The sequence below is a fragment of the Echiichthys vipera genome, assembly GCF_963691815.1.
Source record: "Echiichthys vipera genome assembly, chromosome: 11".
NCBI classification, from domain to species: Eukaryota; Metazoa; Chordata; class Actinopteri; order Perciformes; family Trachinidae; genus Echiichthys; species Echiichthys vipera.
The window spans coordinates 13978259-14004031 of record NC_139836.1 but is presented as its reverse complement, the minus strand read 5'-3'; the positions used below and the strand labels follow the sequence as shown (position 1 = coordinate 14004031).

The 25773-nt window shown below is 41.9% G+C and overlaps 2 protein-coding genes across 2 annotated transcripts in view; one reads left to right on the top strand and one right to left on the bottom strand.

Annotated features, from left to right (window-relative positions):
- The window catches only part of itga9 (integrin, alpha 9), a 53657-nt gene extending 44042 nt beyond the window's left edge, over positions 1-9615 (top strand). The window contains exons 24-28 of the mRNA XM_083923512.1: positions 1117-1242; positions 1428-1547; positions 1639-1734; positions 5022-5141; positions 7292-9615. Coding sequence (XP_083779638.1) covers positions 1117-1242; positions 1428-1547; positions 1639-1734; positions 5022-5141; positions 7292-7390 — 561 coding nt within the window. The 3' untranslated portion in view covers positions 7391-9615. The remainder of the gene's footprint in view (positions 1-1116; positions 1243-1427; positions 1548-1638; positions 1735-5021; positions 5142-7291) is intronic.
- Positions 9616-16180: 6565 nt separating this feature from the next.
- Positions 16181-25116, bottom strand: zc3h6 (zinc finger CCCH-type containing 6). The gene is made up of 12 exons (XM_083922856.1): positions 24797-25116; positions 22532-22745; positions 22326-22436; positions 21991-22234; positions 21720-21856; positions 21295-21423; positions 21068-21182; positions 20843-20952; positions 20507-20739; positions 20024-20424; positions 19740-19919; positions 16181-19007 (listed from the first exon to the last, which is right to left on the bottom strand). Exons 1-12 carry the CDS (start codon positions 24883-24885, stop codon positions 17530-17532), a joined length of 3441 nt encoding a protein of 1146 aa, XP_083778982.1. The 5' UTR covers positions 24886-25116; the 3' UTR covers positions 16181-17529.
- Between the last annotated feature and the right edge of the window lie 657 nt (positions 25117-25773).

Genomic DNA, 25773 nt, shown 5'->3' with positions numbered 1-25773 from the left:
TTTTTTTTGTCATGGCATGGTCAATTTGCTTCGTGTAAGGCACCACTGGGCCAGTGAAAATCCAAACAAAAGTGTTGATGTTGCTACTGAAGCTGGCCAACCATTTAGTTTCACAACATTTTGCATTTAGATAAAGAAACACAATACTCCCACTGGGTTTAAATGTTTTCTTAACCCTTGCATTGCTCCTTTCATATAGGTAGATCATGGGGGGGCTCAAGCTGTTAATTGTATTTTCTGTGAATGGGCAGATAGGGTTGACTGTATCCCACCCTCCTTGAGTCCATCTGGAATCACTTTCTGGGGATCAGACAGCTTGCACGAAATGGGAATGGGACACCTGCAGAGTTGGCTACTGCCGAGTACCATCCCCACGCTGGAAACACACATCATTAATGCTGTTAACACTGCGTCTAGGCTGCGGCACACCGGACAGTTGCGCGCTTATCTTTTATAGCCAGATATTTTTACTTTTTATACAGACCACCATTGTTCAGACATGATATACAAGTTCCTGGCTGTTGCTCCATATGTATCTTTTTTCTGCACAAAATCTTCATTATTTCATATGAAATTTCTGTTCTTGTGAGGCTTAAAGTTAGTGCAGCCTATGAATCTTCACACCAGCAAAGGCAGCAGAAACACAGGACATGAGAAAGCACTGCAATAAAAGTTCAGACATGCTGGGTGGCAACAGAGCGTACAATGAGGAAGGCCAGAGGAGATTTCCACCTCCAGAGCTTCAGGTCGGACTGAGAGGGGAAAGGGGAAGTGTTCCCTGGGGGCTGGGCAGTAAACCAGACACCTCTAAATCACTCCATATGGGAAGTCTGTCAGGGAGAGGTACCAGCTTCTTGTTTGGGAGAACTTCCTGTGAGCTCTGGAGGCTCATAACAATAATGGGATTGGGCCAGTTAAGGTGACACAAGTGTGTTTGTGTCTACATTTTTGCTGCCCAACCCTAAACCTTTGCACCATAAATATGACAAAACTCATAAAAACAATTTTAACTCTCCTCTGTTATACTCAAGACTTCATTTGTGTCCATTGGATTTGATTTTTCCTAAAATCATAGTCAACACAACTCAGTTTTTCTCTACCACTGTCATATTTCAGGTGGCCGACGGCCGGGGGAACTGCACCCCTCACAGGAACCCGACACCATGCACCATCCCCCAGGACAGAGAGAGCATCTTCTACTCCATATTTGCCTTCTTCACCAAATCAGGACGCAAAGTCTTGGTAAATATGCAGCCCTCATGTTGCACTTTGACATTTCAGAGGTCACGTTGACAGTCACCCCCTATGAGGGTTCCTGTTTTTGTTTTTGTTTTTTTAGTCAGCGCAACATCTGTGTATCACAAAACACTGTCTCCTGCTCCTTCCAACTCTCTGTTTCTTCTTGATCTCTGTCTTTTTTTTTAAAGGACTGTGACCGGCCCGGAAGAGCATGTATGACAATCTCCTGCAGCCTTGGCCCACAATTAAAAGAAGAAGCTCTGAGCATAGATATAAAACTTTTACTCAACACTGAAATTCTCAAGAGGGTAAGAAACACATCGCACAAGCTTGATGAATTAAGTCACAGGTTGTTGTGATTCTAATAGTAACTGTAATCTGCCCTCTTTCTACCCACAGGATAGTTCCTCTGTGATCCAGTTTGTAACAAGGGGCAGTGTGCAAGTAAATGACAAGGCAGTGGAGGTGCCAAATGGGCTGCCAGAGGACATTTCTGTGAGTACATCATGAACAAATGTTAATTCAACATTTACTACAGCACACAAAATAACAACATTGAACAATCACAATAGGGTGCTTGCAGCTTGCAGCTCAGAGGTTGGGTTTTATTGTTTAAAAACTACTTAAAGCTGCTCTAATCAATATTTTAATATCAACAATTGGTCAGATGACAATGTGTATGTGACAGTAGCCGCTTCTGATGACAAACCCACATAATTAACACCAGACTCTGCAGTTCCCCATAGCTCTTTTTAGCTTCTTTAGGTTGCGTTCAGGTGAGATCAGGCGCCGCAGCAAAAACACTAGTCCTCCTATTAATTTAAATGGCCGTAGTAGTATGTTGAGGCCGCAGGGGTGGGGTCCGCGGAGGGTGCCGAAAAAAACTGCTGCAGTCCTCCGCGAAAAGTTGAAACAGATTCAACTTCTGGAGAAATGCGACCGGATGTCAGACTGTGGTGGCAAATCATGTAACCGGTGATCAGACTTGTCTTTACAGTACACATACCTGCCTCTATCTCTGCTACGGACCATGGGCTTAAATCAGCTTCAGTACAATAAAGTTAAAAAAAAAATCTATGGCGGTAAAAAACAAAACACAAGCACTTAACCCCCAACTACCAAGGAGTTTCTGTAAGCTAAACTTCCTGCAACAAGCTCCAGCACAAAGCACTGTCCCTCCGTCTCTTCTTGTCTCACTGCTGTGAAATGAAGCTGCCTTCAAGTACGGTTAGAAATGTCGAGATCATAAGAATGCTAGGGACGATAAACAAAAATTGTGAAATATAAACCACTGCCAGTACCAAACACCAGATAAACAAAGTCAGCAACTAGCTTCGGGTTCACTTAATTTGGGTGAACCCACCAGTTAAACCCTGTTAGTGTGGGTTAACAGCCTTGATCCAGTTTCTCTTGCCATGATTCACACGCTAAATTACAGAACAGAACTGCAGCAGGCTGCTGTGTCTTGTTTAAAGGCACTGTGTCAAGGCAGATACTAATTGCGACTCACTGCATGGCTGTGCTGACAAAGAATATATCAATAAGTATATATATTTTTATCTTTAGATGTACCTTCACGCTGTCGTTAGACAATCCTCAAGCTGCTGACGTGAGCCCTGGGAACAGCTGGGAACTGTGGGTTTACTGTATAGTGGCACTTCTATCGACATCTTTTCGTGGTCCTCAGCTGTGCTCAAGGACAGACCCTCCCCCCTCACTATTGTTTGCTGAGTGATTGAACGGCCCACAAGATCAGATGTGATGATTATATTGAGCACTCTGCATGCTCGCAGCGGGATCTCTCAAGTGATTAGGGTGCTGACCGGGCTGCAGCCCTGCTGACCCTGAGCTTCATGCGTGCTTGGAAAAATCCAGACCCGCCATGAATATATCCATACCATGCAGCTCTTTCAGCACTTAGTGAGTGTGCTCATTCCAGGGACTGTTGCCCCTTTAGGTTTTAGTAAACACAGTTACCTTTTCCCTCAGGATCCGTGCTGACTAGAGTACACACTGGAAAGTATGATTTGTGGCCCCTGGTTGTACGGCTCACAGCAGGCATACCGGTTGTCAGCAGAGCAACAAGCTCACATTTTTATCTCCTGTGCCATGTACACAAACGGAAATAAATCCGTAAGATTCTTTTGTAAGTACGCAAGTCACAAATTTAGCATTGCAGGGCAGAGTTGAATGAACTTCACATTAAATTACACATTCCTAGAGTGAACTGATTGTGCAAGTTAAATTGGGAAAGTCAGAGAGCAACGACCAGTGGAGCTTTCATCTTTTCTGTACACGCAAGCGCCTTGGCATGCATAACAACAGTTAGATTCCAGAGCTCGGAGTAAGGGGGATGTGTTAATGTGAGAAACTATTCAACAGAGAGATTAATCTTCACTTAGTTTCGTCTTGGCTCACAGTTGGTGTCTCATGCCACATTTATGTTCAAAGCCCCGTGCAGCATTGCACGTTGCAGCAGTGAATTCCTCAGTCATTTCTGAAATTGCCCCACCATTGTTTGCAGTAACAAATAACACGAGACTATTTGACATTTGAGGGATTGCACATTACACATCATTTGCTTTTGTTTAAGATCGTTAGTAAATAAACCCATCTACTTCTTGATCCCATGAATGTGCTTGAACTCTGACATTAAAGCAGGCTTAGGTGTGATGCCGAATAATGCAATATTTGTTAATTCAGTGCAAATCACTTTAAGCAATCAAAGTAAATGTGTTGGAACTGACTCCTGTACAGAAATATCAAATAGCTTCAAAAGAACTTTTTGGTTAAGTGGTTTAAAAGAACAGCAGATACTGTTATTGGGTTAAGTGAACTGAGTTTGACGGATTGTGCAGCCAGTCAGTGTTAACTCGTGTCATGGGAAACTAAATAGCTCTTATTTATTGTGGAAGCAGGCTATTTATTAGGAGTTGCCAAGGTTGCTGAGATAACTCTCAGCCTCGTTCTGGGCTTCAAGGAATCAGTTTGAAGGCATGACGCTGTGAATTAAAAAACAGGGAGTGGAGGATATATTACTCTGAATTGCACTGACCTAATATGATGAATACTTGTTGGCATTACACACCGAGCAGTGGTCAAGCTTACTGACCGGTTACAGTGTGATGTTATTTATTCAAAAACAAAAGGCAACGTCTTATTAGACAACAAGACCAAGACTACAGCCATGGCAACAGCTCTGTGAGGCTGCACTTTGAGATAAAGGTAACATGCTCATTGAAAGTTAGTCTGGGGATCACAAAGTAAGTAGGAGCCATCCTTCATGAATATTTGCTACATTTTTTTTTCCGGTCTGGACAAAAGTGGGTGGACACCCCAACAATCTAAAAGTGATCACTTATTATGTGAAAGAAAATATGTTTTGCATATTTTGCACGACTGTTTGTTGCATTGGGAGCAGCGGTCACCTTAACCAACTTGTCCGACCCTGGGTGTGCATAAAACTCATGACGTTCTTTCAAATTTGGTCAAATAGATAAAATTCCGTTCCATTTTTGTATGTTTTGTTTGTATGACTGATTGATTAAATGTGTTCTTCTTCATAAAATAAAACCCCATGCTGTGTGGTGCTTTAGGTTTACACATACTGTAGCTCCTCTTGAATCAAATCAGGCTAAAGCGACCAAAACCAGATTCGCTTGGTTGTTATTGTTACACTACATTGCATCATTAGTAGAACATGACTTCATCATTACTCTGTGTCCCTCTGTGTTGCATTTGAGTGTGACTCAATGACTAATCAAAGTGTTGTTATGTTTCAGCTGGTGTTTGAGGCTCTCCACAGTCAGGAGCCGAGGGGTTACGTAGTCGGCTGGATCATTGCCATCAGTCTGCTGGTGGGAATCCTCATCTTTTTGCTGTTAGCTGTGCTTCTCTGGAAGGTAACCAACTCATGAACACAGATTGTGATTATTCAGCTTATAGCATTAGCCACAAAACTGCTTGCTTTTCTAGCAATATTTTTTGCAGGAGCAAAAATAGAAAAGAGGGGGTTGTCACAAACATATGTGTCAAGGTCAGGAGCGCTGTGTCTCAACGGCCGAACGGTATCCAGTTGTACAGAGACAGCTGGAGGTAGGGGAAGAGGTGGGGGTGAGAGCTCGCTTTTGGCCTTTAACAACCATGGAAAGGACAAATCACAGACTGGACAATAATTCACACCATACCACTCACATGAAAGAAAAATCTAAAAGGGAAATGGCAATTACACTGATGTCCAGAGGCCCTGTTAGGACAAAACTCCTTTTCTTTTTCACTGCTTCATTTTCCACCGGGAATACCGAAACGAAACCTAGGAATGTTGGTCCTGGGATACATCCCTAAACCCCCCCCCCCCCCCCCTCGATCCCCAGGTCCTCGGACCTTGCCAAAATAAACCCCACTTACAAGAGCAGCACATGTCCTGTATTGCTCTTTTCAGGAAATTCCTGAGGAGAGTACAGGTCTGTATCAATAAACATGAGTAGTCAGACGCAGAAACATTAATAGAGTCGTAGTGAGAGAGGCATCATCCCCTTGGGTCTGGTTTGTTTAGATACACACCAAGAATCTGCTGCTCTCTCCATCCTATCATATCTCCTTTATATTACACTTGGTAGGTAAATGTAAATTACAATACAATATTACTTTCCTAAAGACACAAGGCATTTCTACAAGGGAAATGCTTGATTTGCTTCAATCCATGACGGTGGTTATGTGTGGTTTAGCCTATTACCTTCGAATTGTGTATACTTTACTGTACTGCCGGCTATTTTTTACCAAGCCATGATGTTTTTGAATTGATTTTCTACCTCACAAACATCCATTCTTTGCCATTTGTTTCACTGCAGGGCAAATCTCAGCTTGAGTTATAGCTATTATTTAATTTAAATGAGGTTATTGTTGTAGTAATGTAGCTGAAAAAAGAGACTGGTTTAAATAAACTCTCTCACTGGTGGTACGTTCAGTGACACACCTGACACCCAGCTGCTGAATAAGAATGCATTAACACGCTATGTGAAATCAAATCCAGAAGACAAGCAAGAAAATGTTGAAATCCGTTTTATTGCTTTACAATACAATACTTAACCTAACAAATATTTTTGCCGTTCTGCAGCTGAATCTCATAAATATGTGGGAGCGTCCCTGAATGCACAAACAAGTAGTCCAAACTTGTAACTAATTCCCAAAGACTTGCAACACAAAACAAAAACTCTAAAGTGATACATGACAATACACATTTGTAAAAGAAATAAAGCTGACTGAATGTCCACAGCATTGTCTGACCAGTATGGAATTTAAAAAGCTGAAAAATCTGCTGACTGTCTTTTTAACATAAATGCATAATACTAGCAAACGTTTTGATAACGATCCATTGATTTGAGTTATAAAATAACCAAGATATGCACTGAGCAAGACATATTACAGTTGAAAAACACTAAATTATACTTAAAGGCTCCCTAAAGTCACTATGTAATGACACCACTGTTTCTAAATTATCACCAGATAACCATCAATAAATCTTCTTGATTTATGTATTGCAATGTTCTTATGTTACTTAAAGGAATATTTATTTACCAAGAAGTTACTGTGCCCAATTTAGAAACAGCCCAGCACGTAACACACTGTGTTATGATCAGCTAACTGGCTAACTGTAGCTTTGTATTTACCATACAGACATGAGTGGGGACTACCTTCTCATAACTCTCTGCAAGAGAGCTAATAAGCACATTTTCATGTTGAACTAAAGGCTGACATATTTGGTAATATGCTTTGCTGATATGCGGTTATAATATCAGCCAGTGGTCAGTCAGTAGATCATAGCTATGCATTACCTATCTCAGCTAAGCTTTTCGTTTTAATGACCAACTCATGAGAGGAAAATCTACCTTAAAAAGTTATGATATGCTTTGGAAAAATGGTCAGCAGTGATTCATGTGAGCTCAAATATGCAAAACCACAGGATTTTCATTCATGTATTCAGATCTGACCACAGATACACCTTACTGACATACTAACCACTCCAAATTTTGTTCCTCTTGTCCTTCGACAGATGGGATTCTTCCGTCGGCGTTACAGAGAGATCATTGAGGCTGAAAAGAACAGGAAGGACAGTGATGAAAGCTGGGACTGGATGGAAAAGAACCACTGATATTTGTAGTCGGGGTCTCACAGGAGCCAATGAGATTAGGGATTGGGTCGGGAAGGATCCAATAGCACGTGGTCTCGCAGCCCAGCCGCCCCAGTGGCACCAGGCCCTTCAGTCTTCCATATGTGGAAGAGAATATTCTCCATATTTTTTGGAGACTTGATATTTTTTTTTTGTGGATGGGGGTCCAGGAAACAGGCTTCTGAGGTGACAGTGTGGCTTGCCAGAGGACACTTGCTGTGGAACTCAGCTAATCTCAAAGGAGGTTACTCCCAGCCAGCAAGAGCGGAGCTGTTGATGGAGACCCACATCCGTAGTATGGGGATGTGGAGACAGCATGAATACTGGTGGACAACAAAACCCTCAGGGCTGTGTTACATAGCAAATTTATTTTTATACATACACTAAGCCATATTGTATAAAACTGGGCTTTGCGAAGAGAGGGGGTTTTGAAGGCCATTATAAACATACTGTTTCTACAGTATGTTTTCCTAAAAGCACTGATGTTTGATAAGAATGAATGCCTTGGCTCCATCGCTTTACTTTTTATGCCAAAGATATGTCCTGTATAGTATATGATTGGAGCCGTTTGTATATTCAGTTCTTCGGGGGAGTGAAAGATTGTATCTTTTCTGTACTATTTCCGGCTTATGAATATCTGTTTGACCCATCTGACTGCCCCTCCCTCACACAGATAATTAGTGTTTTAGACCCACACACACAATGATTAAAATGTTGTGTCCTCATGTCGTCACAGTGTTGTCAGAGTTACTGAGAGGCCCAGTAAAAGCGCTCTCTAAGGTCCCAGTTCAGGATGTGGTAATCAACCACGCCGCAGAGTCCTCTATCAACACTTTATCTGCCATGTTTCCTTTATTATTAGGCCCTAAATGTGGGGGTCGTGAATTATACCCTTCATATTTCGAGCTCTGTGACTTTTCCATAAGCATTCCATTCATTATGGTCTGGCTTTTGAGCGAATGTTTGTAGGTGATAAAAGTGCATGTAACAAAGTGATTTTGTCCAATATAAAATTGTAATCTTTACTCTCTGCAGTGCTTTGAATGTGCAGTACAGTGAATTATCTGAAGCTGCTTTTGCAAGGAACTGTTGCTCAGGTATGCAGCTGACTTTTTAGATTCGACCCCCAAAAAGTCTCCAGGTTTAAGTGAAGACTGTTAGATACTGAGTCACTTCATGACACAAGACCCGATTATGATTAATTTCCAAAAAACTTTCTAAACCTCACCTACGCAAACCATATTTAATTTTACTGTTATGTAATTAGGCATTGGGTTTTAGAGTGAAATATGAGATACACGGCCAGATGAAAGTCATCGATGGGTGTCCACCTACAGTCATTTAGAGGGGCCCATGGCATGAGTAATACCCTAAAAATAGGTGGGAATGTGCTTCACTCAATCACTATACATAAACGAGCTCTTTGGGGCTCATGGGAAAAGCTCATTTAAAGTCAACATGGAGGAATGTCAGCTCCCTGAAAATCTGCCACTATTAAAGTTCACAGTTCCTCAGTACTCAGTTTTACCCCACATGTTCTTAGGGGTCTTTTTTAAAGCTGGGTTTGATTGTAAATTCAAGTTTGCACAACACAGTGAATTCAATTTTATATCAAATGTCCCAAAAGAAGTAGGAATAGGAACTATTTGAACTATTTTCTAGAGATTTATTGCAAAATAAAATGAATTGAAAAAAAAAATGTAAATTATGCTCCAAAAGAGATGTTTTGATGTCAGTTTTGAAGAATTTGTAAATGACCATCGAGTAAAAATTTAATTATATTAAACCAAATATTTTGCAGTAGATGGGAGTCAGATTTAAACGTGCAATGCTACAGAGCAAAAACTATATTTCAATATGTTTCACACTTCATTGCTAAGACACTTTATGGCTTACTATGATTGCTTAACTCTCTTTTTTGTACTGTATGAATCTGTTATTGATCTGATAGACTTTACCATTTTTTTACCATTTAATTCCACTGGCATGACGGCATATACTGTACACATTCACGTCTTCTCTCTGCATCTGATAAACCGATGCTATATCTTTATGCAGAGAAACCGACACTTGACATTTTTTGGTAAATTCGAACTGTGATGGTTATATTTTGTTTGTATGTTTTGTTGTCACCGTTAATCACACCATTATTTGGGGTTTTTGTTCTGAGTATACTACTGTCACTGAATATCATTTCCATTATAGTGTGCTGTATGTTTGATGTTTTAAGTCATGTTGGAACTGTATATTTAACTGTTGATAAACTTTAGAGTGAAATGTCATGTCTCTGTGTGCAGTTTTTGTCAACATGCGTGCAGTGTGATGGCTGGTTGGTTGGTTCACTTCTTTTTTGATGGTGTGTAGTGCTCTCTGCTGGCTGCTTTGCTCAATGTACAGACACAGCTCACATATATGAACAATTACATATTCAAAGTTCTTTGAAAACTCTAGGAGGAATATGCAGAAATATTTTTTTATATAGCTTAATATCTTTCTTATATTCAGTGTATATGTACATCTTAGAGCTAAAATCATTAGTCAGTCATCAGAAAATTAGTCAGGTAAGGCACTTTAGAGATGTCATTTTGTGAAATCGGAAAAATTAGAAGTTGTGACAGGCATTTTCACTTTTATCTGACAGTTTACTGGAGGTTGGCAATAAATTGATTTTTAAAGTATTTTTAAAATACATTTTTAGTCAATTATGTTCCAGTCAACTGATCTGATCTGCTATCTTTATTTAAATACAATGTAATTCTGGCCACTTTCCCTAAAACACATACAACACAATAGTCTCTTTTTTTCAACCAATGACGACGTTACATATGTAGCAGTGACTATTGAATGTTTTGCAAGATTTCAGGATTTAAAAAAAAGTCTTTACAGGCAAAGTTTTAAGGTGCCACTAAACTCAGTCAAACTAATGATTGATATATTAATTGAAACTAATCTTTAGCTGCAGCATATAGTACATTCTGCTTGCAAGAGCAGTGTGACTGCAGGTCTACAATTTGTCAAGAAAGAAAGACGACTAATTCATCTTAAACCTGGTGAGGTCATGTGTGTTTGGTCAGGCTCCGCCAGTTGCTATGAAACGCTGATACCAAGCACAAGCCTCCTGTGTGGAGCACAGTGAATTATTAATACGGCCACCACAGAGAATACATCAGGAACTCCACAAATAATGCTCACTTTCTTTTAACCAGAGAAAATCGCTCTGCTAACTATGTCTTCTGCATTGGATCATGGGCTGATCAGGACTGTGGCGGTGGAGCAGGTGGTTGCACCAATCGCAAGTCATTTATGCCACTTGGTGCTGCTGTGTGACAGTGCAGAGGAACCTGAGCAGTTCAGCCAGCTGGAGGGTGCAGCTCAGGCTGTGGCTAAAGCTACTGAGAACATGGCAGCAGTGGCCTCCAGGTATGTACAGTCTGGAAAGAGAATGACATGTGTAACATAGTATCTGATTAACACCAGGCTCTTTATTTCTAGGCGAATAAGTGACACAGAGGATGACATTTTGCACATGGAGATGTCGTCCCTGTTGGAGTCGGTCACTGTGTCTGGACAACATGTGCTGCTGGCAGCCCAGAAACTCACCATCCAGCCAGGTTTGACTGAGCACAGAGAGGAACTCATCACTGCTACACAAAACGTCTTCCTCGCAACAGTCAAAGTGAAGTATTGCTTTTTTTTGTCCTGGTTTAGAAGATGGTTGCAAGCATGTTACTAAATATACCATTTAATGTAAGATATTACACCAGGAATGAACAGAGATGGAGATGAAGGAACAGCTGTATTTGTTTTTTTTTTTGTTTTTTTACTTTTCCTTAAATGGGAATACTATTTAACACATTATGAGGCAAAACCACTGGCTATTTAACACCTGAAATTTCTCCCTGTTCATCCGACCCTTTCCCTAAACTTCCCGTGTTTTTAGAAATAATATTTTTGGTTAATTTCAGGAAAGGGAATGTTAGCTGCTGGCTGATATCTATCTGTCAGTGTACAGACTCTCTGTAATTTATGAGGGGATTACATTAGGTAGTGCTTGTGCTCGCACTGCCCTCCACAGCTCCATGCCACTAACATGGCTAAAAAAGAAAAAGCATAAGAAACAAGCAGTAACAAAATACCCTATCTGTCTCTCCACTCTTAGGTCCTGTTATTGGACGACGATGCTACTGTCAGGAGAGTTGTAGCCGCTGCTGATCAAGTTTTGGAGTGCCTCTCCAAGCTTGGCTCCTCTCCAGACATCAAGTCTCTGCTCAAATCTTTCCAGGTGTTTTCTGAGGCTTTGCTTTTCCTCAAAAGTCTGACATTGGAGAGAGCAAATGCCTTACAGGACCCCAGACAAACAGAAGAACTTCTCGACGCCTTGGATACCCTGAGGAGGTGCATCTCAATGCTGCACACGGCCATGTGCACAACCATAAAACACCCTACAAGTGAGCAGGCACAGGCAGCCAAGAGGTACATTCTGGACAAGGTGAAGAGCACAGTGAATGGCATTATTACAACCCTGAAAAGTGAAGGCCACGGTGGATCACTGGGTCATTGTGGGTATTACACAGGGATGAGGAACGCTCTGTTGCAGCTACTTAATAGCTCCCCCACCTCCTCAATCCAAAGCAGTGGCTTTGACAGCATGGTGAGAGATGTTGTATTTCACTGTATGGTTGTGGCCAACTCTTCTCGTAGAGAGTTTCAACAAAGTGTGGTGGGTTATTGTCGTCACATCCTGCAGTTCTGGTCAGACATAAAAAGGATTTTAAAGTTCTCAGAGGATTATTCTGAGCAGAGTCTTGAGAATAAGTACACTTTGTTGGTGCAGCAAATACACATGCTTGACAAAGCTTTGATGACTACTGTTCTTTATCTTGTCTTGGACACATTTCTTTCAGCATCTTCTATGTTTGAGGAACTTTCAAGTGTGACGAGACAGATCCTGGTTGCACATTCTTCTACGGACATGGATCTGAACTTTATTCAGCCTCTAGTTGAGGACTTCATATCTTCCACTGATAGAATAAACCAAGTGGCAAATTTTGTCTCAGCTGTGTCCGTTGATGCAAAGAGTTTGGAGAACGTGGAGAACTCGCGAGTGTGCCTCACGAGACTCAGAGCTCGGATTGCTCCTCTGTCCCTGGAGCTGGCTGATAATTCGATGCAAACTGCTCAAAAGCTTCATGAGGTGTGTCAACAATGGGAGGAGGAGGTTAGTCAGCTTCAGGATGCTCTCAGTGATGTAATTGATGTGAAGGAGTTCACTAGTATTGCTATTGACGAGGTGATCAATGATCAGCATAGGTGTGACGCAGCGTACAGAGAGCAGAGCTATAAACTGTTTAATGAACATGCGGCGAACCTTATTTGTCACATGAAGATGGTGGTTCACTCGGTGAGGAGGCACTTGGACAGAAGCGATAACCCCATCTACAGGAACGGTCTACTGGTACTGCTGAAACAGGTCCAGACATCTCAAGCCAAAGTTGGTGAGTCAGTCAGAGACATGCTTTTAGGCTCCAGTCTAAATGTGGAGGTATATTCTACTTTTTCAGATAATGTTTCCACGGCTATTCAGCATTTTAAAGTGCTCAGAAAGGGACTGGACGGACAACAGCATCCGCATCTCCTGAGCCCTCTGCGGGAGGGGGCACGTCAGTCTGAAATCTCACGCCCGTGTGTACCAGTCAAAGACTTCTGTGAATTGAGCCTGGATCATATGATAAGAGGCTCTCCTGTTTTGGAGGTTATGGAGAGGGATTCCCAAACTGAACATGAGGAGGAGCACTCTGATGAGGAAACCATAGATGCAGAACAAGCTCATAAATATGACATTGAGGATTTAAAGGTCCCAGCTGTCTCCGATGAGCCCAAACTGATCCGCAAGCCTCCTGAATTTGACCTTTTACCCCTCTTGTATGAAGTTGTGACTGTGACTAAAGGGAAAGATGTGACAGCGCTCAACCGGGCCTGCACTGGTGTTCTTGAGCTGTCAAACTGTTACGCTCAAGCTGCAAAGGAAGCCTTGGCTGTCGTTGACGCGGTTGATCGTCAGACCTTGGAAAGTTTTAGAGCGGAGCTGGTGTCACTGACGCCACTGCTCGTCCAGACAGCTCAGGAGACAGCGATGAGCTCAGCGGTGAGCACGGAGAGCGTCTACAAACACAGCACGCAGTTTACCGACCTTATCAACAACACCCGAAAGGTTTTACTGCCAGTAGCTGGAACCTGGTATCATGCTGTTTACACTGAGCTACAAGGAAATCTGCCAACAATGGCGGCCACTGTTACGCAGCAACTAAATGAAGTGATGACTTTATGTGCTGATGTGGTCCAGCTCTTGACATCGTCTGATTTAACTTCACAAAGCGATGGCCAAGAAACATTCAGTGTTTTACACAACAAGCTGCACAAAGCCCAGAACAACACAAAGTATCTGGTAGAATTTTCCACCTTGTTGGAAGGACAGGTAGATCAACTAGAGGGACTCTGTATCCTCTGGGGCCTGTCTATTCAGATTTTGTTAAGTTCTCTTGATAAGATTTTGGGAACATTAACTGCAATGAACCAGTTGAGTCCTCAGAAACAGCTATCGGTGTTGTCGGAGAACTCGCTTCGAATCCAAGAGGCGGCGAGGATAACCAGCCTAAATTGTAAAAGCGCTTACAAATCCAAACAGTTAACAGTGTACCAGGATGAACTCAAAACCCTGACTGAAGCCTATCTTAGAACTGCCGAAGAGCTTGGCATAATGCCAAGTGTCATACAACTTGCAAAATCAGAATTATTGCAGAGACATCTTTTGATTAAAATGAGAGTGCTTTCTGGTCATTTAAGCAAAGCAAATAAGGATTATGACACAGCACTTCAAAATATTCTCAGCATTGCTTATTTTGCTGCTGGACACTTTAGGGAGAACAACACAGAAGACGAAGAGCAAAAATTTGACAATGCAGCTCAAGCACTTTTTGAAAATGTAAAACCTGCGATCAAAAGAGTCGAGGACTGCTTACACTACATCCGTGACCCGCGTGCCCGTTCTAACCTGAGGTCTATCAACGACCACCTTTCTTTTCAGATCTCAGATATAATCAGCAGGGCGAGACTCATGATAGAGACTCGCTACGTTTGTGACACACTCAGTCTGGATGTGCAGATACAGTGCTGGTCAGCCAAAGCTCACTATGTGGTGGAGGAGATCAGGAAGCAGGATGGGATTCACCAAGAGACTAAAGAGCAGATCAGGGCTGGTCTACAGGGCAGAACACCTGAGGATATCAAAGAAGTGTTGGCTACGGTCCCATCGAAAGTCAGAGAAGTGCAATTTTCCTCTGACATGACAATGACACCCTGGCAGAAAGGCAGCATAGAAAATGTAGATGCTACCAAACCAAATATGAACATGGCAGCTGTGATCAAATATGGATCTGGAAATACAGTAAATATGTATCTTATAATTACCACAATTTTAAAATTCATTGATATCTTTATGTTACAATACATTATGTCCTTGTTTTTCTCTGTAGGACAGTTTCAGGTCTGGAGCATACAAAGAGGCGTCTTCGCTGTCCTACACATCCCTTTTTCTAAAGCAAGAAAGTGACAGCTGGGATCCCAAGGACAACAGAATTGTCCAGGTGACCAGGAAGATGGCTGACACACTATGTTACATGACTCAGTACTTGAAGAAGAAAGGCCCAATACCGGTAATGACCACCAGAGAGCACTTCACTACTAGATCTTGATATTTGCAGGCACCCTCATACACAATCGTTCATTGTCTTTCAGAATAAAGAGGCATTTGTAACTGCAGCCAAAGATGTGATCTCCAACTGCCAATCAGTAACTCAGTTCATCAGAGTTATTGCCAACCACTGCCTGGATAAACAGTGTACGGTTGAACTCTCCCTGATAGTTGAGCAGATTCTCACCATCACCAACCAGCTTAACATCATCTCCAGGTCGAAAGAGTGTCGACATAAATCGCAGCCAAAAACTAAACTAGAATAACATTTTTAAAAGCCCTTTTTTTGCCTCATGTTTACTTAGTGTCAATGCTGTAACACCTGGATGCAAATCATCTGATGAGATCCTGGTGAAGAACACACAAAATCTACTCCAGACGGTTCTGCGTGGAGTCCACGCTGCAGAGACGGCCTGCATCACAGTAAATCTAACTTCAAAAAACAAATCTGTAATGATATGAAGTCCTCTCTGTGTATTATAGATAGATATGACACAGCAGTTATGTGTATTGTTTCCTGAGCCATTAAACCTGCACAATTTTTGTTACAGGGTTTGAAGGAGCCTGAGCCAAACTCGGATGGTGCAGAGGCTACAGCATTGTGCTTCCACTGGAGGAGGAAACTGGAGATCCATCGAGCCCAGCAGACCTTGAACCCGGAGACTGATGAGCTGGGTTTGAGGAAGACCTCGTCCCACCCTGTAGCACCCAGTCTTGCCCCGCAAGTTGGCTACAAGTGACCGCTAACATTTCAAAAAAAAAGTATTAAAGTCTCAAGAAATAAGGAACACAGATCACATTTTTGTTTTGTGTAATAATGTGAAACCAACTCAACCCTGAGAGGGAGCTTCAAGTGGTGGAAGCTAAAATTTGATATGAATGTTAAACATGTTACCAAATATATACACCTTACTAAGGTGAGACAATGCAATTTGATTGTGAGACTCTGAAATAAAATATCTTTATGTTTAATCTCTTTATTTCAGTTATTCATAATAAAATCACTGAAATGTGACGGGCATATGTGTTGTTAAAATGTCATACAGTATTATTATACAACCATAACCACCAAACTGACAGAAAAAAATAAAGCAATATTCATTAAAACACTCAAAACCAACTGTACATGTGATACAAAATAGGCATTTACAATGGGAATTCTAATAATGATTAAAAAAAAAGTACAAAGCTTAGTTTCAGTCCACCTTAAAAAGACACTGAACTGTCAAATAATAGAAACTGACGAGCATTAAGCTACCTTAAGCCCACAACACTCACCGTCTGTAGGACACACAAGAGTTATCTACAGTCAACGCCAACAAAATTCAACATGAAACGTAGTCATAAAAGTTATATTTATATAATATAACAGCATATCAATGCAATGTCACAAAGATAATATTTTCTCTTTTTTATCATACTTTTTAAAAATTATTATTCTGATGAAAACAAGTGAAATACAGTTTACCCGGTATTTACAAGCTTGTCAGTAGGGAGTGTTGTGAGGAATGACAAATCAAATTAAGTTACCAATATTAATTCACCCGATTAACTGTCATAACTGTGTCTTTTTGGTTATTTTGCATTCTGTAGTCGTTTGGGGTTAGAAAATTACCACAGTAAAGCATTTAGGCCACTTACAATGAAAAAGGTCCAGAAATGTTACAAAACACAAATTGAATGTCTGCAGTGTTGCAAAATTACACATTTCGTCGTAGCTAAGCAGGAACTGTCTCATATTGTAGGTCATTTATTTTCTTTTGATGCTCTGGCCTGATCATGTCAGAGGTTGACCAATCAAAAACCCTGTGGTAAAATATTAAAATATTCAAGGAAACATCTGTTGACTAATTGTGATAAAATCCCTTATCATAAAAGTGAGCATGAACATAAAGATCTCAGAATATAAAAGTGTCTTGAAATAATTAAGGATATACAAAAATTCGCAGGAGAATTCTTACAATTATTAATGAACATAGAGTGAGTGTATGAACTGTGTGTGTGTAATGCCTGGAATGAACCCAAATGGATGAGTCCTTAGTGAAAACTGTACATAATGACTTTTTTCTGATTGTTTAAAATGTCTGTGAAAATAACACAATGATAGAAAACCTTAACATACACACTTTCAAAACAAACATTTCAGCATTAATATGAGTATGTAAAAAGAAACTATACACTGTGTCTGTGCACATATTGAGCATCTCTATACTGACAAATGTGTGGTGCACTAGATAGGATGCGGTTCTATACAGGATCCTTTATATACATAAATAAATAGGTTCATGTAAAGCTACATAAAGATTAATAGACACGTCTCATCAAAATACAAATCTTCTGCGACTTTTATATATTTCCACACTGGAGTTGTTTACTGACAAAAAGGAGAAGCAGTGGGATCAAAAGTCTTGAACACATCTTTAAGTGTCCTGTCGTCTGCCTCCTGTGGGTCATCCTGTTTTGGTTCTTCTTCCATGGCTTCCTCCTGCTCCTTTTCCTCTACCTCTTCTTGTGCTCCTGTAAGGCCCTGTCCTCCTAGTTTGGCCTGCCTGGGGTCAGTGTACTGGGGTCGGATCAGCCCGGCCAGTGCCTGGATGGGCAGGTTATGAACTGCAGGGGGTTTGACGGGTGACGCATGGGACACTGTGGGAGAACTGGGAGGTGGAGGCTGATCTGAGGCAATGGCTGTGCTTTTTGCCTCTTCCAAAGAGCTGCTTCGCTGGGTTGGTGAGAGCGGCGGAGTTTTCTCCTTCTTAGCTTGGAGCTTCAGAATCGGCGTCTTTTTAGGAGGCTCAGTTTGCTCCTTCTGAACCTGCTCGGTTTGATTACGAGGATCGTACAGACTGATGCCACCGAGGATTGTCGTGGGACTCTCTAACCCTCCACCAGAGGAAGCCAAGCGAGGGGCATAAGGTGGCAGCTTCTCAGGCTCTGGCTTTGCTTGGACAACATGCGGAGAGGAGTTTGCACTGGCCTTCTGTAGCCTGGGGTCCACAACTCCTCCGCCAGAGGAGGACACTTTCTGAACCAGCAGCTTGGAGTCCAGGCTTACTGTACGCTTGAGTCTGGGGTCCAGAGCCTTCTGCTGACGCGGATCTATAGGTCTTTCAGTTGAGGATCGAGACTCTAAAGATCCAGAGGGTAATCGACTCATACGTTCCTTTAACCGTGCGGCCACCAGTCTGGGGTCAATTGCTGGAGGGCTGGAGACGGGGGGATGGTCGGGCAGGCTTGTTCGGTTCATCTGAGCATCTGCAATTAGGGGTGGAAGGGGCAGGTTGATGGAGTGTTCCTGTTTGGGCACCAGGGAAGGGATGAGGTCCTCAGGGGCCCACACCACTGCCTGAGCAAAGGCTGGCCGCTGGAGCAGGATGTCCACCCGAATGTGGCTAAACTGCTTTAACTGGCAACGAGGGTCCCGCAGCACAACACTGGGCATGGCATCTAGAGGGATGAGAACAGCTTTGTCCCTGAGTTCCCGCTCTCCTTCATCATCCTCATCACCCGTACGAGGTCTCTTAGGGACAGGCTGGCTCTGCTGGCGATAGGAACTCGGCTCCATTGGCCTCATCTTTCTGGGGTCTCTTGAGAACCGTGGGTCTGCAGCTCCGTCCGACTCCTTTTTCATATCTGGCGGTCGCTGTCGAGGATCTGTCTTCACACGGGGGTCACTGGGCGGGGCCCTCTCCTTCACAAGCCGAGGGTCACCCAGTGCTGGAGCCACTGGCGCAGCCTGGGGAGGCTTGGACTGAGACTGCTGCATCTCATTCTGCTTCTTGAGAGATTTAAGGATGGAGGCAACACAGCTCCCATCCTCCTCATCACTTGAGTACCAGTTTGTAGTTTCATCTGCAAAAAAAGACGATTTGGTAAAACTTCATATTAAGGTCCATGTAATAAGCATTGGCTAATAGATAATAATAAAGTAAAACTATGTATTAATAATAGCATCATAAAACCATTTATTGTTAGATTATAAACAATTATACAGTAAGCATTTATAAGAAACTCATTATGGACTTATTAGCAGTTAACTCTGCACTTAGTACAATTACAAACTGTTAGAGTGCATAATAAATGATTTATTAACCATAACAAGGCATTGTTCTTGCTTTAGATCTGGTAGTTGCAAAAAAGCATACTTAACTGTTAAGTGCAGTTAACTTCTAATAATGCATAATAATGCATTTATAAGCCGTGCTTATAATCGTTTTATAATCCAACAATAAACATATTTGATGCTATTACTAACACACATATATAGTGTGACTAACACATAACAAGCATCTTATAAGGACTTATAAAGCACATATTACCTATTAATGAATGCTTATTACAAGGACCTTAATATAAAGTGTTAAGGTTTTTTCTCTCAGAGTATATTGTAAATTGTCTGTGTAACTCATTGTACATTAGGCTTGTTTCAAACAGCAGGTTTACTGAGGATAATATCCCCGGGTAAGACAGGTCTTTTTACTTCAGTTTTTGCTCCATATCTGAAGGGGTTCTGGGCTTTACTGGGTTTTTTTATTTTATCTTAATTAATATAGCAAAGCTGCTTCTTGTCCCTGAGGCGCTTACCTCTGTTTGCATTATCATCCTGGCCCTTTGCTCTCTGTGGCTCATTTCCCTGTGACTCTTGATGTTGCTGCTGTGTCAGGTGTAAAAAGATGGCCTTCTGCACTGCTGGTGGTAAAGACTGCAACTGTGACTCTGCACCCATCTGCTGCTGAAGGTTCTGCATGAAGGCTAGACCAGGGTCTACAACATTGAAAATAAATCAAAGAAACACAAGTTTGCAATTTCAGTTATGGTTGAAAGATAATTAGCCCATGCATGGGCAATGATATTATTATAACACTGACCTCCTTGGGGAGCCACGGTCTGATTTTGGAGGAAGTTGCTGAAGAACTCTACTGGGTTCTGACCCAAAGATGGATAAGGGAAGAGACTTTGCAGCATCTGCAGGTCTGGTACAGGAGGGAATGGAGGCCTCTGCATATTAATCTGAGGGTTGATATTGGGTCGGATTCCATGGAAGGGTGGGGGTGGACCAGGGGGGATTGGTGGTGGCATTGGAAATCCGTGTGGTGGGTGCTGTCCTGGGGGGCTCTGCAGCATGGGTGGTCCAGTTGGGTGACCCATGGGAACAGGCGATCCAGGGTGAGGAATAGGAGGAGGCACCATACCTCCGCTCTGCGTGTCCTCTGAGCCTCCACTAAACTGATTGGTGCCTTCACCTTGATTCTGGGAAAAGTTGGATCCGCTGAAAAATAATGTGCACTATTAGGCTGAGATTCAACTTTTTAAAGAGTTTGATTTGAGTTTGATCTGGATTTTTATGTTACCTCAGACTAATTTTTTGTGCCAAATCTACAGTAGGCTGAACCTTGATTTCAAACAAGGAGGGGATCTTCTTCCCTGCTTGCCCAGAGGCTCCATCTGTAGGACTGCTCTGACCAGGAGTGGGCAGCAACCCCACCCCAGGAGGAGGCTTTGGAAGTGGAGCGATACCCTGCTTTCTCAGATCCTCCAGCTCCAACTCATCCTCGCGGGCGTTCTCCTCCTCAGTGTTTATTATCTGAGAAATGTGTCAGGAAGCAGAAATAATAATAATAAATAATTGTTCACCTGAGAATCTCTTGGCATAGAAGAGTAAAACAAACAAAAAAGATTCTTCCTACCTTATCAAGCAACCCTTTGGTCACATCATTCAAAGCCTCGTGGGAGAATTTGCAGTTGTCCCCTTGATAACATTTGGCTCCAGTATGAAAGAACTTGCACGGGTATTCATGTGCAATCACAGGTTAAGGAACGGTACTAATTCAAAGGTATAAATGACATTTACCTTAATAATGACTTGCAACTACAGAAATGTTTTAAAAACACTAGTGACTGGTGAAGGATATTGTGCATATAAATGCAAATATCTCCTTTACTGCAGTATCCTTGGAGGTAAAATTTACAAAGTTCCTTTTTCTTATCTGGCACGACAAGCTCGTGTTCGAACTTGCACTGTTCCCCCTGTATGAAAAACAAATAAATTCATCTTTCAGGTAGATAAGAGTTGAAGCTTTTTTAAAATAGTTCAGTGTACATTGTTAGAGCAAGTGAAAGAAAATTAGCGGCACCGTACCTTGATGCATCGACCCTCCAGGAAATACTTGCAGATGTATCTGCCGTTGTGTTCAACTGTGTGTTGACTGATGAACTCTTTGCTCATTATCGGCCGTTTCTTCTGAAAACCGGAAGAATTTTTTCCTTCCTGTGACAAATAATAAACAAATGTGTTAATGTACAATCAAATCTGTACAGTTCATAGCTGAACAGCACGGTCAAGTGCTGAAATACTGCACAAATAAAATAATTACCCCTTTTACTGTTGGTCAGTTAACATTCACATTACATTGTGATGCAGATATTAAAAATATATACAGTACTTCTCAAGCACTCCCAATGACATATGTTAAAATAATGTGAAAATAAGGGAGCAGGTGTGGCTCATGCAGTATTCTACTAAACTTATATCAGATACTAATACAACTGGATCCTTGCAGATACCATGTCTTCCATGCCCTGGTCTCCTCCTCGTCCTCGTCCACGTCCTCCCCAGGGTTTGCCCTTCAGCTTCTTGCCCCTGTTGAGCATTCCGCGTCCTCTTCCTGGTCCGCTCCCTCTGCCCCTTCCTCTCTGCCCAACTGAAAATTATGAAATTTTTTGGAAGAAGTCATCAAACATAAAACCCCAAAACAGTTATCAACAGTAAAACTAGATAAACGACTCCAGGAATGATCTGATATGAAACATGTTTGGATTTGAAAAGCATTCATACACTGCTGTTGTTTCATCCCCCTCATGCCTCCTCTCTTCATCTGCTCTTTAGCGTGGCGTCCCCTTCCCCGACCTTGGGAAACGGAATCTTTTGATTGTGGATACTCAGAATCATCTTCGTAATCCTCCTCTTCATCGTAGTCATACTTGTCATCACTGTAGTCGCTGTATTTGTCAAAATCGCCGCTCTTGGGCGGCGGGGACATCTGTGAGTTGCCGTGGCCTCCCTTTGAATCCCGTCCATGCTGGCAAGTCAACAGTCAAAGAGGAAAAAATATCACACAATAATGCCTTTATGAATATTAAGTGTATTCATCCCAATGGAGTTGAGCTCACCTGAGAGGACTGGCCATCAGACCCCTGGCTCTTCCGGTTTTTGGGCCTTTCTGCACGGTCGTAGTCAGAGTCATAACTGTCTGAGCTGGAGCTGCTGGAGGGGGAGTGGTGCTGATGAGAGGCCAGAGAGGAATTTTAAATTAGTCAGAGAAATTCACATTCATGCCTTCATTGCGGTAGCTGTGAGAGATATTCTAGCATCTTACCTTCTGTCTGTCACGCCTCCTCCTTTTGGACCTCCTTTTCTCTCTGGTCTTTTTGTATCTTTTCCTGGAGTGTCTGTGGGTCTTCTCTTCTTTCTCTTTAGCTTTTTCTTTTTCCTTCTCTTTGTCTTCCTTCACCTCTGTGGCCTCTTTGTTTTCCTCCTCAATGCCAATTCCTTCATCATCTATTTCTCCATCTTCCAGTTCGCCATCCTCTCTAAAAAAAAAAGAAAGAAGGAAAACAGTAAGTAAAGTTTAACTGTAAAGGTCTTTACGCTGCTCAGTCTCATGCATAATTATTTTCATTCACATCATAAGCAAAACATCAGACAAAAAAAGAATCCAGAATCACCTGCTGTAATAACTGAATAAGAAAATAATACATAAAATAAATTATACTAAAACTGCCATAATATATTTCCCTTCATTTGGAGCAAAGTACCAATTATTATGCCATACAGTTGCAAATACACCCTGAGTCTGTCCTGTACTAAAAACATCCTGTCAATAAGTCAAGGATACGTTTTGATTTCTTGTGAACCAGTGTGTAGTTATTTCATGAAAGACACATTCAATTCAACCTCTGGTTGGGTCAAATCCATTAAAACCTCTGATTTCCAGAAGCAAGGTAATTCAGTTATTTTATGAAATGACTGCCTGGAGTCAGAGATGAGCTAAGTATGACGTATGCACACATATAATCTTTATGACAAAGGCCCATTATGAAGGTTAAGTATAAGTAAACTGATCCTAATCAAATTTTGATGAAATTACAACAAAAATACAGTAAAGTTAATGTTTAAAGACAATGATGGTTACCGTTATGGTCAGTAAGCATAACTTTGGAATATTTTGGAGCTTTGTTCTCTTACTTTGCTGCAACACCCATAACCCCTGTATGTCTGCAGAGAAGCTGTTACTCAAACATGTCTGATTTGCTGACCAGGTGATTACTTCACACACTGCTATTATAATCTATGTTTCGGAGAGGGTGATAAGGGTACAATTAGTTGGTTACAACACCAGTTTGGCAGTTAATACCTGGTCCAAATTTCAAATTAGGCCTGTACTGTACTGATTCAATGGACTTAAAATCAACACATAATGTAACCATTCCAGTGGTAACTTATGAGGTTATTTTCATAACATGAAATATCAGCTTCTTTAAAAATGTAATGCAGGTAGGGGGCATTAAACAAAAACACCCTGACACGGGTCCACCCACTGATCCACAGACACCAGCTCCCTCTTCATCTGACACCAGTGCAGATCAGGCTTCAACCTGACACCCTCCACATCCAAAACCACCAAAATACTGTCCATACACTTCATTTTTATTCTAGTTAAAAAGAGCCATACACTTTAAGATTCAAGATGAAACATTTTCCAACTTGAATATGATGCATATGGTTGGGGAATACAGGCATAAAACGACAGATTCCTATTGTCAAAATTGGCTGCAATCAAGTACCTTACAAATCTAGAGAAATACTTTATTCATATAGAAAAAAACTACTTTCCAGTGATAGCCTACCATAACTATAGCTATATAGCTACTATGTGACTTTTCTGACGCATTTAAACAACTTAAAGCACTGGTCTATCCATGTTAGAGGAAAAGCAGAGTGAAGCATGGAAGTGTAGGCTACACACGAGCTTTTGGTCCAACCAAACACTGCACCAGCCGTGTCTTCTTAAGACAGTGAAATTACCTGGTGTAATCTCACACCAATAAACTCTTGCCCATTCTTTGTCCACATGGTCTGAGAGCCCTGTAGAGGATTAGAGACCAGTCACAAGGACAAAGACATGGCCTGTATCCAGCAGAAAGCACATAGTGTCAACCCTGCGTGAACCCTGTCTCAGCAGTACTGCCAGGTGCCCGGTAGGGGGAGTAATGCAGCACGAGGATGGGCGTGGCATTTACACCATAGTCATTTGCATAGTCTCCTGCAGATGGCAACAAAGAAGCCATGAATTCATCCCAGTACGACCACAACAACACAAACGATGAGGTCTGCCATCTAACATGGAAATGATCATGAATGAGTCTTATGGACACGGTGATGGACATCTAGGCCATTTGGACAGCGTTATTCAGTTGCACCAAAGAGGCATGCATAGATTTTTGAGGGGGAAACCGTGGACCCTATATAAAACCCTTCAATTCATGGTAAAAAAATAATAATAAAAACACAAGCATGTAGACCCACAGCACTGAAACGCACAGATGAGCGTATTAAGAATTGCATAAGAGTATTACTCGACCTTTCATCCCCTGCAAGCTCAGAGTCTGTCATGTTTTTGTCAAGAACAACAGGGGCTGGGGGACTGGAAACAAGGCTCACAGAAGCCATTGGAAAACGGATCTGCCTCCCTTCTCTCCGGTACAAGAGTGAGTTAACTCAAGTCACTCAAGGAGACGTTGGGTTGTGAGAGATGCTGCAAGATTTCAGACTGGAAAAAACTCACGGTGTTACATGTCTCGAACAGAGACAGTAAACAGACACTCTCCTCTTTCATATCAATGACGTTTTAACTCTGTGAGCACGTCTTGACACCCCGCTTTGCTAATGTCCCGTCGGTTGACAGCTGCCATGGTGAAATAGAGGACACGGAGGGAGAAACAGACAGAAATGTAACCATGTTCGTTGATTTCAGCATCTTCAGAGGCTTTCTCAACAGGGACATCATCTCAAAATGGCTTCTGAGGTCTGCAGCACAGCACATTCCTAAATCATGTATTCCTCCACGAATATATAGTCCCATCTGGATCTATCTAACGTGGTTACAGCGAATCCTCGTCAACCATTGGTGGAACAGCGCGCGAGTGAAGAGAGCTAAGCTTTTTATTGGTTCAAAGCATTGTCATTCATTTTTCAACATCTGCAACAAATGAAGTGTTTACGACGCACAGTTGTGTCCTTTGTCAGTGTTTTAATTTACGTGCGTGTATTACGCAGTTACAACCACCCGAGTTTATGGTATTTTTAAAAACAAAAAGACAGCTACAGTCAATTCGCTTCACCGCCTTATGAGCAATATTAGCTGCGTATCTCGTTCATTTTTTTGCGCGGACGTATAAAAAAAAGCGCACGATTTTCAGGCGCTTGTGCAAGTCCTGTCAGTGACCACCAGGTGTCGCTCCGACTCCACAAGCCAAGCCCCGGAGTCACTGTCTTGTGCACCGATAACATAATGCACGTAGTAGTGAGTAAAATGTAAAGTCAACTGACAAACAATAT

What these genes read in the sequence shown, in the direction of transcription:
- zc3h6 (XM_083922856.1), bottom strand. Translation starts at nt 24,885, where the DNA reads ATGGCTTCTGTGAGCCTTGTTTCCAGTCCCCCAGCCCCTGTTGTTCTT. An exon ending in GGAGGCGTGACAGACAGAAG is followed by an intron (nt 22,437 to 22,531) that starts GTAAGATGCTAG and finishes GCCTCTCATCAG; the next exon opens with CACCACTCCCCCTCCAGCAG. An exon ending in TATTTGCATTTATATGCACA is followed by an intron (nt 20,953 to 21,067) that starts ATATCCTTCACC and finishes CTGTGATTGCAC; the next exon opens with ATGAATACCCGTGCAAGTTC.